Raw genomic sequence first — 14,419 nt, 5'->3', positions numbered from 1 at the left:
TCATCTGAAGATGCCATTTGTTCTCTCAGTCAAATTATTTTAGTTTCCTAAATTTTATGAGGCCCTTTTATACCCCCTAATAATGAAAGGCCTAATACATAAAACATGAGGTAATGTGTGCAACATGCCCTTATCTGATAATAAATAGTCCACTGAATAGTAAAGGATTTAGCATGCAAGCATTGAGTGCTTAGATAACATAAAAATGGTTGGCTACAACACGCCACATACAAATGTGCTAGTTGCTTCCTAACAAAGACTAAGGCTAACATTTCGCATTAGGCAAAAAGTCTTAGTTTACAAGTGCAAGCACTACATTTTTTTAATGACTCAATTTCAAATATATCACAGATGGAGTTATCTTAACATCTGATTCTGTAACATTGTGAATAAAAGTTCTATATTACTGTAATGACAATTATTGTAAGGGTTATTTTGTATATTTAAAGCATGTATTATGTTTCATTTTCATGTTTATTTAACATGTATATATAGGCAAAGCATTATTATAAATGAATATGTTCAACTACTAAAATAAAAATTAATATGTTCAACTACTTAAATAATTGCTTAACTAAATTCATGTAAAACATAGTTAAAGTGCATGACATAATAGAAAGTGCTTGGCATAATAGCTGTAGTAAATTAGTAGCATAATGCTAGTCTAGATAAGAATACAACTATTTGACATAAGTAAAACACTGTTTTGTGCACCCACTTTAATGGCCAAGAAGAATTGCTGATAGAATGATCCTCTCAGAACGATTTATAAAGTTGCTTTAATATGGAATGACAAAGACTGCATTACAACATAACTTTATGTGGTGTTTATACGTTTATTATGAAGTTTCAAAGGGTTTGGAATGATGGCCTGATAGTTGGGATTCCGATGGTCAGTATACCGACATTGGAATCCCGACCGCCGGTACTCCGACAGGGGGGCAATTACAATGGAGCCCCTTACAGACTTGCTGCACTGGCCACGCTGCAGGCTCGGTGATTTACTTTTTGTAGTAATGGTTTGAGTCTCTACTCTATGGCGCTGAACTGAGTATCTGCAGCACCGGTCACTGAAGTTACTCCCTTAGTAACTGAAAATAGCGTATGTGATTACAATAGTTAGTGACTTTGTGCGCTGACACGCGCCGCCTGAAACAGTAACCGTGAGGTGTAAGGTCCCTTTTCTATTTAAGTGAACCCAAAAGTGGATATATAGATGAAATGTTACTTTCCTTCTCTTACGTGCCTTCACCTTTCACCTCATCAGAGGCTCTCCATTATTGTAAACATGATGGAGACATAGAAAAATGGAAATCCAAAATAGTATAATATTGTAGGTATAGACACATTTATTTAACAATACAATACATTTTGAAAAAACAAGGGGTAATTTCAAATAAAAAGACCACTGTATTGTGTCTCAATCTATTAAAAATGGAGGTTTACCAGATTGCGATGATAAAAACGCCTGTAGAAAGATCTTTCTACAGGCGTTTTTATCATCGCAATCTGGTAAACCTCCATTTGTAATAGATTGAGACACAATACAGTGGTCTTTTTATTTGAAATTACCCCTTGTTTTTTTCAAAATTTATTGTATTGTTAAATAAATGTGTCTGTCTATACCTACAATATTATACTATTTTGGATTTCCATTTTTCGGTGGCTTACTGCATACTCTATTGTCCCTCTATGTGGGGTCATGGACCCCCACGAGGGAGAATAGCCCCATCAGTTGGGATCCTGACCGTTGGGCATTTGAACAGTCAGGATTTCGATGTTGGTATACTGACCGTCGGGATCCCGAATGCCTGGCCGTCATCCGACACCTGTTTCATAAACAGAATTTTTACTTGTACTGGGTATTTTGTATGACCTGTTTGCCAGCTACTGAATGAAAGATGAAGTATTACACATTGAATGATCCTTGTTAGGTCAAAGTATATCAATTATATTTAATACCTAGAAGGGACATTTTAATGAGACTCTATTATAATTATTAAATTGTAGAACTGCTGGCTTGAAGTGAATGATTAACCGTGCTTATACTAGATCACTTCCTCTTAATAAAACAATATTATTATATGTTGTAATTAAATGTGAGCATTATTTAGACTTTATAGATATTGTTTATGTTCTTAATAGGAAATTAAATAATTAAAATATATATCTTTCTTTTGAAAGCTCCACAACCACCAACTTTATTGTCATTTACTGATGTAAAGAATACCTCTGTGTCTGTAACATGGCAGAGCCCTCCAGACTGGACAGACTATGATGACTTTGAAATTCAGTGGACACCCACAGACCCACTGGTGGTTTTTAACCCTTACAACATTGGCAAGTCTGGTGGACGAATTATTACTGGCCTTCGACCTGGTCGTCTCTATAAGTTCAGTGTGAGAAGTGTCAGTGGTAATGTGAAGAAGACCCTAAGTGTACCTGCTATGGGCACTGTGAGAACAAGTAAGGCAGTTCTTTAAATTAATTTATGTCTGTAATATAAACTCATTGAAAATGTTATGTGGAGGACATATATTATGCACAGTTCAAGTCTATCACAATGTAATAGGCAAAATCACCCTACTTTCTATCATTGCACTTGGGTGCTTCTGTGCAAAACTTTGAATATTGAGAATACTCAGAGACTTGGATTGTATAAAGGACAGATTATGGTGGGCAGTGGTTGTTTACTGGCTTTGTTCATAGTATGAACTCTTAAGCAGGGGCGGATTTAGGGAGGAGGGCGCCCCTAGGCACAACAATAATGTTTACTAAGTAGGACAGTTTATAGGGGCAGTATCTGCATGTCCTATCCATTTACACTCTATTTAAGATGGAATATAGTACAGTACAGTGGATATTTTGCAGTTATTGGTACATTTTGGGCTGACAGTACTATCACAGACATCCAAGTGCCGCCCCCAAACATGTGCCGCCCCTAGGCCGGTGCCTCACGTGCCTAATGGGAAATTCGGCTCTGCTCTTAAGGTGCATTGGAGTAGATGTATTAAGCATGGGGAAGAGATAAAGTGGAGATAAAGTGGAAGGTGATAACTCACCAGCCATCAGCTATGTTTGAAATTGATAGTTAGGAGTTGATTGGTTGATGCATTATCACCTTCCACTTTATCTCTTCACCAGGCTTAATACATCTGCCACATTGTGCCTGGAGAAATTAATTAACTATTTCCTATTCAATTTTTGTTTGTAGAACCTGACAAGATCAAACAGCTTCACTGTCGACCACAAAACTCTACAGCCATTACCTGTTCATGGACCCCCCCAGATTCTGACTTTGATGGGTATAGCATTGAGTATAAAAAGAATGGCACTGTGGAGTTCTCCAGAAGGCTTGAAAAACACACACCGATGCTCACAATCGTGCAGCTTGAACCACACAAGAGATATGTTGTATCTATAAAAGTTCATTCTGCAGATATGATAAGCCAGGTGGTAGAAGACAGTACCATAACCATGATTGATTGTAAGTACTGGTGAAGAAGTATAGTGGAATTGTAAATGCTTAATACTGTTATGTCTTACTGCCACACACATAATACTCAGATTCTATACTAAAGGGAAACTGCATATAGCCAGGTACAGTCAATGCCATTAGCAAGGGAATTTCTGAATGCATTTACTGTGATGTCACATATTTTATTGCAATCTTTGTACATCAGCAGTTCTCTTTCTGGCAGTATTAACATGACAATATACTTGCACCACATCCTGTTAGATACACAGTGAAGTATTCAATATCTGTTCGAATTGGTGAACCACCAAATGGGGTTTCACTACATACAGTACTGCAGAGTTTTTTTTGAGGCAGAATGCTCTGTAAATTTAGGTCAGCTTCATTGCCATTAATGTGCCTACAGGTTTCATATAACTGTGTGAATGCATATGAATGCATGACTAGTGTTATCATAACTTTAAATATAATAGAACTTTTATGAGATCACTGAGGTCCCAATATTGAAATTTAAGTATTATGGTGAAAAGAAATACACAGTAATATTGAAAATGGAAATACACAGTAATGTTGAAAATGGAAATACACAGTAATATTGAAAATGGAAATACACAGTAATGTTGAAAATGGTTTGGATCATAGGATATATAGCATCTAGGTTGACAGTCAATAGGTCGACAACAAAAGTTAAACATGGACAAAGTCGACCTTAACAAAAAGTTGACATAAGCAAAGGTCCACATGGAAAAGTTTAATGTGCACTTTTCAGGTTTTTTGGTGTCAATGTCAACACCTGAACATGTGGACCCCCTGTAGCGTGGACCCTCGCTTCAGGCCACTCGTGGATGTAAAGTATGAAAAAGTTTTAAAAATTAAATAAAAATCCTGAAAATCTCATGTTGAATTTTTCGTTTGTTGACCATTGTCATGTTGACCTTTTGCGTATGTTGACCTTCTACATCTCAACCTTTTGGTGTCGACCTTTACATTGTCAACCTATCATCCAGATCCTGATGAATGTGTTCTCTTAATTGGGACTTAAAAATGTTAACATTGGCCCTTATTCTGGTTGGTGCGGTAATATCCGCGTGCGGTCGGTCCACCGATGTTTTGTGTCTGCGCATGTGCAGAGGCGTCTCTGCACATGTGCGAGCGGGGCGTACGGCCAAATCCCGCATGAAATGTGAACACTCCGAACGGGGGTGGAGAGGGGCGTGAAGGGCTATTTGGGCTCATTACCATATGCATACGCCCTGCGTTTCATGGGCGTTCCCATGCAAACGCTGGGCGTACGTATGGTAATGCGGCCGTGACGCACGTGTAGGGGGCGGACATATGACATCGCCGGATGTCAGCTGCCCGCCCAGATACCTGCTTTTGCACGGAAAAATGTCCGTGTGGTCTGAGGTTGCGGGAGCTGGTGGAGCACTCGGTCCGGCATTCGATTGTCTGCAACCATCGAATGATGGGGGAGGTTCCCTGAGATGGAGGAGGCGTATTCCGTGAAAAATACACGTGCGGTCCGTTCAGCCAGCTTCTTACCACGGTCCTGGCCGCATATTCGGATCTGGCCGCACCGATCAGAATAAGAGCCATTGTTTGGTATGTAATAAATTTTGTATGTTTTCTGCAAACTTTGGAGATCAAAATTAAACTCTATCATATGTTTGATATTTGAAATCACTTTTGTTAAAATAAAATTAAATGTTGTGCTTTATTTCCAGCCCCTCCACCACCACCTATTCATATCAGAGTGAATAAAAAAGACACTTTAATTAGCAAGTCGTCAATCTACTTTAGTTTTAATTGCAGCTGGTTCAGTGACACTAATGGAGCTGTCAAATACTTCACTGTGATTGTGTCAGAAACAGATGGTAAGCCTATATTAATTGCTAATTGTCTTTCCTGTTTTCATAAAATATATCATTTAAAGCAGGGGTTCCCAATCTTTTTTGATTCACGGCACCCTAGGGAATCAGAATTTTTTTCACGGCACCCCTAGGTCCCAAAAAAATTAAGTAGATTGGGTTTATATGCGATTCTTAGTGGCAGTTATGTGGTAAAGGGCAGGATTTGCTTCTGTTTGTACACATTCTATGATTGGCAGCCACCAGCACTGGTTTTGCTCATAAATAATTAACCATTAATAATTTGAGTTGGTCCTGGACCACCAACCCGTGGCACCCCTGCATGTGTCCCGAGGCACCCCAGGGAGCCGCGGCACACAGTTTGGGAACCACTGATTTAAAGCATAATGTCCCATACAGAGTATAGAGGGTAACTGGGCATGAAGACCAGAGCACACTTATTAAAGAAACATTAGTGTTAGGTTCAGGGCCGGATTAAGGGGGGGCGCAGGGGGTCAGTACCCCTGGGCCCCCCTCTAACTAGGGGCCCCCTGTGGTTGGCATGTATTTATAAAAAAAAAATTTTTTAGCTAAATGTTTTCTGCATGGGAGTTGGGTAGTGCTGCAGCTTCACCTATCTGTCAATGTGACAATGATTAATGGTGCTGAGCATCGGGAGCCAAGGCACACTGACTGCACAAGTGTGCAGTGCATTACTGGGAATTGAATAAGTTCCATGAGACTTTGCATAGCAGGCCAGAGGCTGAGAGGCTTGTACTGAGCTCTGCTTGGTGGAGCTCATCATATGCTTCTCAGGCCCATGGAGGACAGCAGCAGCAACGGCCTCATCTTGGGAGGGTTTTTAATCACTGGTAGTGCTGAGCATGTCAGAGGAACAAACACAGGCTTTTCATGTGGATATATATATATATGTATATGTATATACAGTATATATATTTGCAATAGTGTTGAATTGAGTTCTAAACTGTCATTAACACTGTGAGTGCCAAGGGGAATATGTCAAAATGGTTGTGAAAATTGCCAAGCAAACATTGTTATTCATCATAGAGAACTGCAATGTTTACGATATATAGGAAATCATAACTTTTTTTTTACACAGCATTTTTTTAAGTGACCTTTTATAACAAATGTGAGCCACACTGGCATTTTTAGCAGATATTTTGCACATCGCTCACAGAGATGTTGGCACTCAAAGTGTTTACTTTATGGTTAAAGTGACTTTACAAATAGCCTGATTGCTGCAATTAAATGTTTTTTAGTTATTTATTTCACAATTGTTCTATTTATCTTAGGAAACGAAAATCTGAAGCCAGACCCAATTCACCCCCTGCCAACATACACTGATTACAAAAAAAACAGCTCCATAACAATGTATCAGACTAACTACTTTGCAAGCAGATGCGCTGATGCTCCAGATTACAGCATCCCCACATTTAAAATTAAACTAGGAGCTGAAATGGAAAATTTAGGTGGGAAGTGTGAACTAAATCAACAGAAATATTGTGATGGCCCCTTGAAACCCAGGACATCCTACAGGTTAGTTATATACTTTAGCAATTACAAGGAATCAGCTGACCGAATGTGTATGCTATCTAAGGGCAATTTAAAACAACAATAATAAACAGAATAGTTTATATCACTTATAGTTACTTCATATTAAACAATGTATTAAATGAAAAACATTTGTTTATGTGTTCTTGCTGCACTTACATGTGTTATTCTAAGTATTTTGTATTCACTGAGAAAACATGTAGTAAACATTTTGACCATGTTGGCCTTCACACTAGTCTTCTTCAATGTTCAAGATCATAAGCATCATCACAGCTCATTACTCAAATGGTTCACTGAGAGTTGCTTGTCTCCATTACAACTTTGTTGCAGTCATGTTTGGCCTAAATTGAGGAGTAATAACATTGTAGTTAATGTTTTAGTCTAAAAAGTCCTTCTAGTCATGAATGCATTTTCACTTGAACCAATCATTTAAAAATTACAGTCCAAATGCTATAAAAACATGCACGCTAAACCACTGATTCATAAAGTCAGTGTTATTGTCTAGCATCTATAATGCTTGGTATTGTAGTTTGTGATCACATTTTTATTTTTAAAGAAGACTGTGGGCCAGATGCACTAAGCTTCAAAAAGCGATCAAATAGAGAGAGATAAATAAACAGACAATCAGCTCTTAACGGCCATGTCACAGACTGTGTTTGAAAAATGTCAGACAGGAGCTGATTGGTTGGTTGTTTATCACTCTGTGCCTTTTCATCACGTTGTATTCCAGTTCTTTTTATTTTGGTTACAGTATATTGGATGTTCCTGCTCACATACACTTATATATATTTTTTTTTTACCTCTTTTAGGATCAGTATAAGAGCTTTTACACAGCTGTTTTTTGAAGATCTAAAAGAATCATCGGAGCCGCTGTTTGCTGATACTTTCTTTTCTTTGCCAATCACAACAGAAGCGGGTGAGAATATATTGCTTAAAATAGATGATGTCAGCGCTGACCTTTGAATGAGCGGAATTGTTTTCTATTATTACTCATATTCAAAGCCTTGTCTGCCATATTTTTTATCTTATTATGCTAATCAGGTTACACCTAATGTTTATGGTGTCAATAGATATAATCGAGCCGACTCTTTCAGGCTACATTACAACTTCCTGCAGGATTTTCTCAACAAATCAGCATTGCTGGATGGCTGACATGATGGTTCCCTATCCCTATTTTAGTCTAAGCGTTGTTGTCCTCTCTAAGTCAGCATGTATAGTTATTTATTAATATTTTTAATAACACATACTTATTTATAATTCAGCAGCTAGAGGTGCTAAAAAAACATTTAGCCTGCCCATCCTATAGAAGTCCCCCTCTTGCCCAGGACTGCACCCAGGGGCGAATACAGTGGACAATTACTGCAATCACCCCTTGTAACTCTTTGTACCTGTCCACTATAACTAGCTGTTGCGATAAATAGCAACTAAGCAGCGGCAGTCTACTCTCCCTTTATAATATTCCAATGCACTCATATGTATTGCAGTAGCCAGTGGTAGTGGTCAAATAGGACACATCAGAGTGTGCTCCCTGATAGAGGGGGACTTATCAGAGTCAGTTTGACATGGCGTTATAAGTAGGAGAGAACAGAGAAGGTGAATATCTCTGTGTCTGTGTACTCCCACATCTCACCTATGCCCCAGCTCTTCGCTCTTAGCTGTGGCACAAAGCTGACTCACAAGAGGTCACTATGCCTAGAGCTATTAAGCAAATGCAAAAGATGTCCCCACTGGCCTGGGGAGTGGTCCTGCTTTGTCTTTTCCTACAGACACAGATATAAATATGATGATAATGCAAAACTGAAATATACCAAGACTGCCAATAAACAAAAGTATTTTCAACCCATCTTAATAAATAGTCATATGCATTTTTATGGGAAGAAGCTATTATCCAATATCTATCATATTTACCTTTGGTAATTTATGTGTGACTTTGCAGAACCTCTGGTTGGAGTAATAGAAGGTGTGAGTGCTGGTTTATTCCTTATTGTTGTTCTTATTGGAGTCACTTCGTTACTGATTTGCCGCCAGAAATGCAGGAGAGTGTAAGTATTCTGACATGACATAACGCTTACCACATTCTTCAGTAGAATCTCATATAAACATCATGCTTGTGTCATGTGCTAATTCATGCAGATATCTGTATACATTATAACCTCAAACAATGCGTCATAGAATGAATAACTTGTCATCCCAAATAATTACCTTTAAGACAATATTAAACATAATGCAGTAACAACTATCTTCTAGAGACAAAAAATGATAGGAAATAATCATTAACTGGAAAATAAAATACATATCCCACATACTGTACAGTACTTGGTATAGGGAGCTCAAAATAGGGAATCTGATTATTCCTTTTACATGCGAAACCCAAAGACAAAAATGTAAAAAGTGCAGACAGCAACTCCCAATATGTAACATTTGTAACGAGCAAATACATAATGATAAAATCAATATGGGTTGGGTATGAAATCCCAGCAGTCTAGATCCAGACAATCAGAAGACCAACAACCGGATCCTGGATGACAGAATCCCATCACATCCCAGTATATATTCTCCCTAACTCCAACCAACCCATCCCTCAGACTAAACCTAATGCCTCCCCTGCAGCTTAACCCTAACCCTCCCCCTAGTGCTTAACCCTAACCTCCAACTTCAGTACTTACCTTGTTTCTATTATATAGTTTCTATTATATATCAAAAAAGAAAGGAGAGTTATAAAATCATAATCTGCCCAAATCTATGATTCTATCAAAACATCTTTGACAACCATACATACCCAGGGCCGAATTAAAGGTTCCAGGTACCCTAGGCTAATACATATGTACTGTAGCTCCCCTGGTAATGCTTTAAATGGGAGCCCTGGGACTCGCCAGTCATACTGCACATGTGCATGTAACGAAGGTTGTACAACTGTCAAGGGTGATCTAATGCATCCAATGCTTATAGTGTGTGGAGACTTAGGCTGTCCAGCTGGTGCTGCAGCACAATGTACATAAAGTAATGGTTCCATCAGTAAGTTACATTGGCACAGCCATCTGGCAGTCACCTTAAGAACTTTACCCCCCACAGTACATCGGGACAGGTGATAGCGTGATAGTAATAATTTAGGTCTTCAATTTATTTCTTGGTCGTCACCCTGCCACATGGAGCATGTGGTGTACTGTACTGTAAATGTAGACAATCATGACAAAGTAGAAAATATTTATAGGACTGAAATAATGCCCAAATGACCCCTAAATGGCTGGCATTAGGATCTTGTGTTCTATATGCAATAAACAATCTTCCAGCCAATGGGTTGGTTCTGCGGTCCTTGTAAATCTGAGTGATGTCAGTCAGCTTATAGACTCATATTCTGTCAATATAAAATACAGTAAGATATAAAATCTCTTAAGTGATAACTTTTCTTATTTACTGGTATTAATGAATGAGCCTCTCAGAGCAGGCTGGCAGCTATATTTCAATTATTTACAGGTTCTTTGATGGTGTTATTTCCTATTGTTTGTAACACAAGACATACAGTAATAGCATTGATAATGGTGTTAATGCATGAGAAATTTGCTTTAATTTAAATTGTAATCCAACACACACACCTTCACATACATTATTTACAGCTTTATAAATCCAATAGGAATCTTCTTTCCTACACTGGGCCAAGATGAAATACACAATTTCAATACAGTAGATAAATTAAACGAGCGAGATGGATCAAATCATTAAAAGAGACAAAGGGGGAATTTAATAGGATGAGAGATTTAGTGAGAGATTTGATAAGAAAGTTTCAGTTTTTTAAAGCGGCAATCATTTACACTGCAAAAACAAACTGATTTAGCGGCGTAAATGATCGGCGCTTTAAAAAACTGGTGATTTCTTACTAAATCTCTCACTTTCTGAATTTCTCATCCTATTAAATTTCCCCCACGGTGTGTCAGGACTGGGGTTCTTTGTGTTCCTGGTGGTAACTCTAATTAACTGGTGGTAGAAGATTGATTAAGAAAGCTGTGAGACTTCTGTGAGTTCTTGTACATGTGCAGAAGTAAGAGAATAAGAGGACTGGTTAGAATCTGAGAGTTGGCTTGTACCAATGTTACAGGGCGGAGTTTAACACGCCAGTGGTTTTCACTAGGGGCTCCCGCAAGGAAGTTTGAAATGAGCTGTGACTGATATGCAGGTCTCCCACAGATGAGCAGGGTAATGATGAGCATGCAGGAACCATGGGTGCATGAAGAATGTACAGTATGCAGGTGACTGGCTGGAACCAATAATATGGAAGTAATAATATGGTTAATTGACTGAATCCAGCAGCTAAGATACACTTGGAGATACAGCAAACTGAGAGTGCGCTGACTGAACCCAGTGATCAGAATAGCTGATGATTGGGAGACTGCTGTGAATGCTGTGTTTGTAGAATCTCAAGTCAGCTGACTGCAGTAGGCATGACAGTGGCCATTGTCTGGACAAGTGGGAAAACAGTGCAGGTGCCAGAATGTGGATACACTGAGAAAAGCAGTGGCTCCAGGGAGACCGATGGACAGCCTGAGCAGCTAACCTGTGCAGACCAACGCAAAGTGAAGTTTCTTATAACAATCAATTAGCTTCTGTCATTTTAGCTTCAATTAGCTTCTGTCATTTTAGCTTCAATTAGCTTCTGTCATTTTGTAGATTATGCTAGATGAAGTAGAAGCTCGATACAAGAAAAATTGAGAATCCACTACGCTGTTCCCAGGATTAGTTCACACACTCCTTTCTTGAGGAAGGGATGTTGCTTCTAGTCTCCAAACATAAAAGAAAAGAATCCTTATCTTAGGTGAGACCATGTACTCAGGCTCCTGTATGGAAAGCCTTGGGAGACTCACCTAGTCTCACTTGAAGACGTTCACATAAAGGTATCTTTATCACAATTTCAAATCCCACTAAGGGCCTTATTTTGGTTCATTCTTTCTGACAAAATCCTTCTTAGATGGACAAAACCATGTGCACTGCAGGGGGGGCAGATGTAACATGTGCAGAGAGAATTAGATTTGGATGAGTAATTTTGTTTCTGTGCAGGGAAAATACTGACTGCTTTATTTTTACACTGCAATATAGATCTCACTTTGAAGTAAAACCCCACCCAAATCTAATTCTCTCTGCACAAGTAACACCTGCCCCACCTGCAGTGCACATGGTTTTGTCCATCTAAGAAGGATTTTGTCAGAAAGAATGAACTAGAATAACCCCCTAAGACACAAAGTCACCTAAGTTGTGGTCCCTATATTCAGGTAAAGGTATCTTTATTCTTGATTTCCAAATGACAGGACAGTCACCATCCAAAAAAGTTGCAGATTTTTATTAAGTTAAAAAAACAAGGACTTCATAAAAAATGGGTACAACACCAGATATCCAACCTCAGACTCCACACCCGGCATGCTTTGTCTTAGAGGAGGATAAGTCCAAGTACGAGTAAAAGCTTGTTGGTTGCTATAGGCAACTTTTCCACTTTATCTCTCTCTTGAAGGTTTTATGCATACCACTTTAAGAGGCCCTGTGTTAATAACCAAGACAAAGAAGAGAACTCAGCTTGCACTAGACCACAGGTTCTCAAAGTCGGTCTTTTAGGACCCCACACAGTGCATGTTTTGCAGGTCTCTTCAGAATCAAGTGAAATAATTAGCTCCACATGTGGATCTTTTAAAATGTGTCAGTCAGTAATGAGTGCACCTGTTGGGTGACCTGGAAAACGTGAACTGTGTGGGGTCCTGAGGACCGAGCTTGAGAACTACTGCATTAGACCCATTGCTGATTGATTGTGCTGCATTATTGAATTGTGCAAATGGTCACCTCTGTTACTAAGCATCATATGTATTATTTCTTGAAGAGAGAAAAAGTGGAAGGAGATAAAGTACCAGCCAAATAGCTTCTAGCTGTCACTGTTCAAATACAGGTTGTAAAATGATGGGAGCTTGAATGGTTACTACTTTAGCTCTGGCCACTTCATCTCTCTCGTGCTTTTATGTGTTTTTTAATTGCAACGCTGTCTTCCATTTTTCCCATTAGAAGCAAAAATAAATGTATAAACTATGTATCCGAATGCTGAGAGCCAGTGTTTATAGCTGGAGCATGTGGCTTTGATAATAAAGCCTGTGTGGTTAGAAATGAAGGCATGCACAATCTAAGGCATGAGAGATGAATTGCAGATAATGTGAAGAGATTTTCCATTCACTGTGTATCCCACACATTTTATGTGTCATAGTTATACACAGTACAATGATCAATTTATATTCCAGCTATGATCAGGATCAAATGAGTACACATCTGAATGCACGGAGAGAAAGGCCCTCGTCTGTCCAACTAAATGTAGGAAATAAGGGGTAAGAAGTGCAATACTTACAGGTCTCCTTCCACAATACCTAGTTTTAAAAAGATACTGATCTTCCTTTTTGTTTCTTTATAGGAACAGACGAACATCAAGGTATGCCTCCATTGCAATATACACAGAATGTGACGGTTTGTTACAGAAGTCCCGTTATATCTTACTTTGTTTCTTTACTCACCTTGTAGTCCAATCAAAGCAAACCAGTTTGAGGTCCATTTCAGCAAGCTTCAAGCTGACTCCAACTACTTGCTGTCTCAGGAATATGAGGTGAGCCTCAGGAAACACTTCCTTAATGTACATCTACTATACATTCATTTCTGTAATTCAAACATGCCATTTTTACAGCGACATGCGATCATGTCAATGCATACCTCAAGAGATTCTACATCAAGGATTCTGAACTCGCATGGTCTCCTGCTTCTATCACTATGGGGGCTTGATGAACACTCTGTGACTGTGAGCTGCTGGCCATGCCCCCTGTTCCTTTGTATCACGTGATTAGTCGCTGGGCACCAGGGGCGGATCCAGGATAAAATGACAGGGGGGGCACCATGATAAAAGAGGGTTTAGGTGGGGGAGGGGGCGGTGTTAGTGGTGCCAGTGCACATGCTAAGAGAGCGGCAGAGAGAGGGTGGCAATGGGATTAAAAATAGGCCCTGGCATTTAAAGTACGCAGGCCCATCATGGCAACAAAAGTAAAGAATGCAGTTGTGCGCGCGCCGAAGGCGCGCTCTGGAAAAGGGGGTGTGACCACTCAACAGGGGGCATGTCCTTGAGTGTAGTGTACAACACCATATACAACTTCTACACATTATGCAACAAAATACTAGACCCCATTATACTTGCCCCTTACACATGACGCCAAATGGAATGAGCCAAAATTCACATAATGCCACACGGATTGAGCCAAAATTCACATAATGCCACATGGATTGAGCCAAAATTCACATAATGCCACACGGATTGAGCCAAAATTCACATAATGCCACAAGGATTGAGCCAAAATTCACATAATAACACACGGATTGAGCCAAAATTCACATAATAACACACGGATTGAGCCAAAATTCACATAATAACACACGGATTGAGCCAAAATTCACATAGTGCCACATGGATTGAGACAAAATTCACATAATGCCACACGGATTGAGCCAGAATTCACATAAT

General features: G+C 39.2%; 1 protein-coding gene across 2 annotated transcripts in view; it reads left to right on the top strand.

Moving 5' to 3' along the window:
• The window catches only part of PTPRB (protein tyrosine phosphatase receptor type B), a 108,293-nt gene that overhangs the window by 75,241 nt on the left and 18,633 nt on the right, over positions 1 to 14,419 (top strand). For both annotated transcript variants that reach the window (XM_083182540.1, XM_083182541.1), the window contains 9 exons: positions 2,185 to 2,466; positions 3,215 to 3,487; positions 5,200 to 5,349; positions 6,636 to 6,879; positions 7,704 to 7,810; positions 8,831 to 8,936; positions 13,161 to 13,244; positions 13,328 to 13,345; positions 13,435 to 13,516. In XM_083182540.1, coding sequence (XP_083038666.1) covers positions 2,185 to 2,466; positions 3,215 to 3,487; positions 5,200 to 5,349; positions 6,636 to 6,879; positions 7,704 to 7,810; positions 8,831 to 8,936; positions 13,161 to 13,244; positions 13,328 to 13,345; positions 13,435 to 13,516 — 1,346 coding nt within the window. The remainder of the gene's footprint in view (positions 1 to 2,184; positions 2,467 to 3,214; positions 3,488 to 5,199; positions 5,350 to 6,635; positions 6,880 to 7,703; positions 7,811 to 8,830; positions 8,937 to 13,160; positions 13,245 to 13,327; positions 13,346 to 13,434; positions 13,517 to 14,419) is intronic.

Source organism: Crinia signifera, chromosome 4, assembly GCF_055691185.1.
Source record: "Crinia signifera chromosome 4, ASM5569118v1, whole genome shotgun sequence".
NCBI classification, from domain to species: domain Eukaryota; kingdom Metazoa; phylum Chordata; class Amphibia; order Anura; family Myobatrachidae; genus Crinia; species Crinia signifera.
Note: the sequence above shows the minus strand (reverse complement) of the source record. Positions and strands in the feature narration are given on the sequence as shown.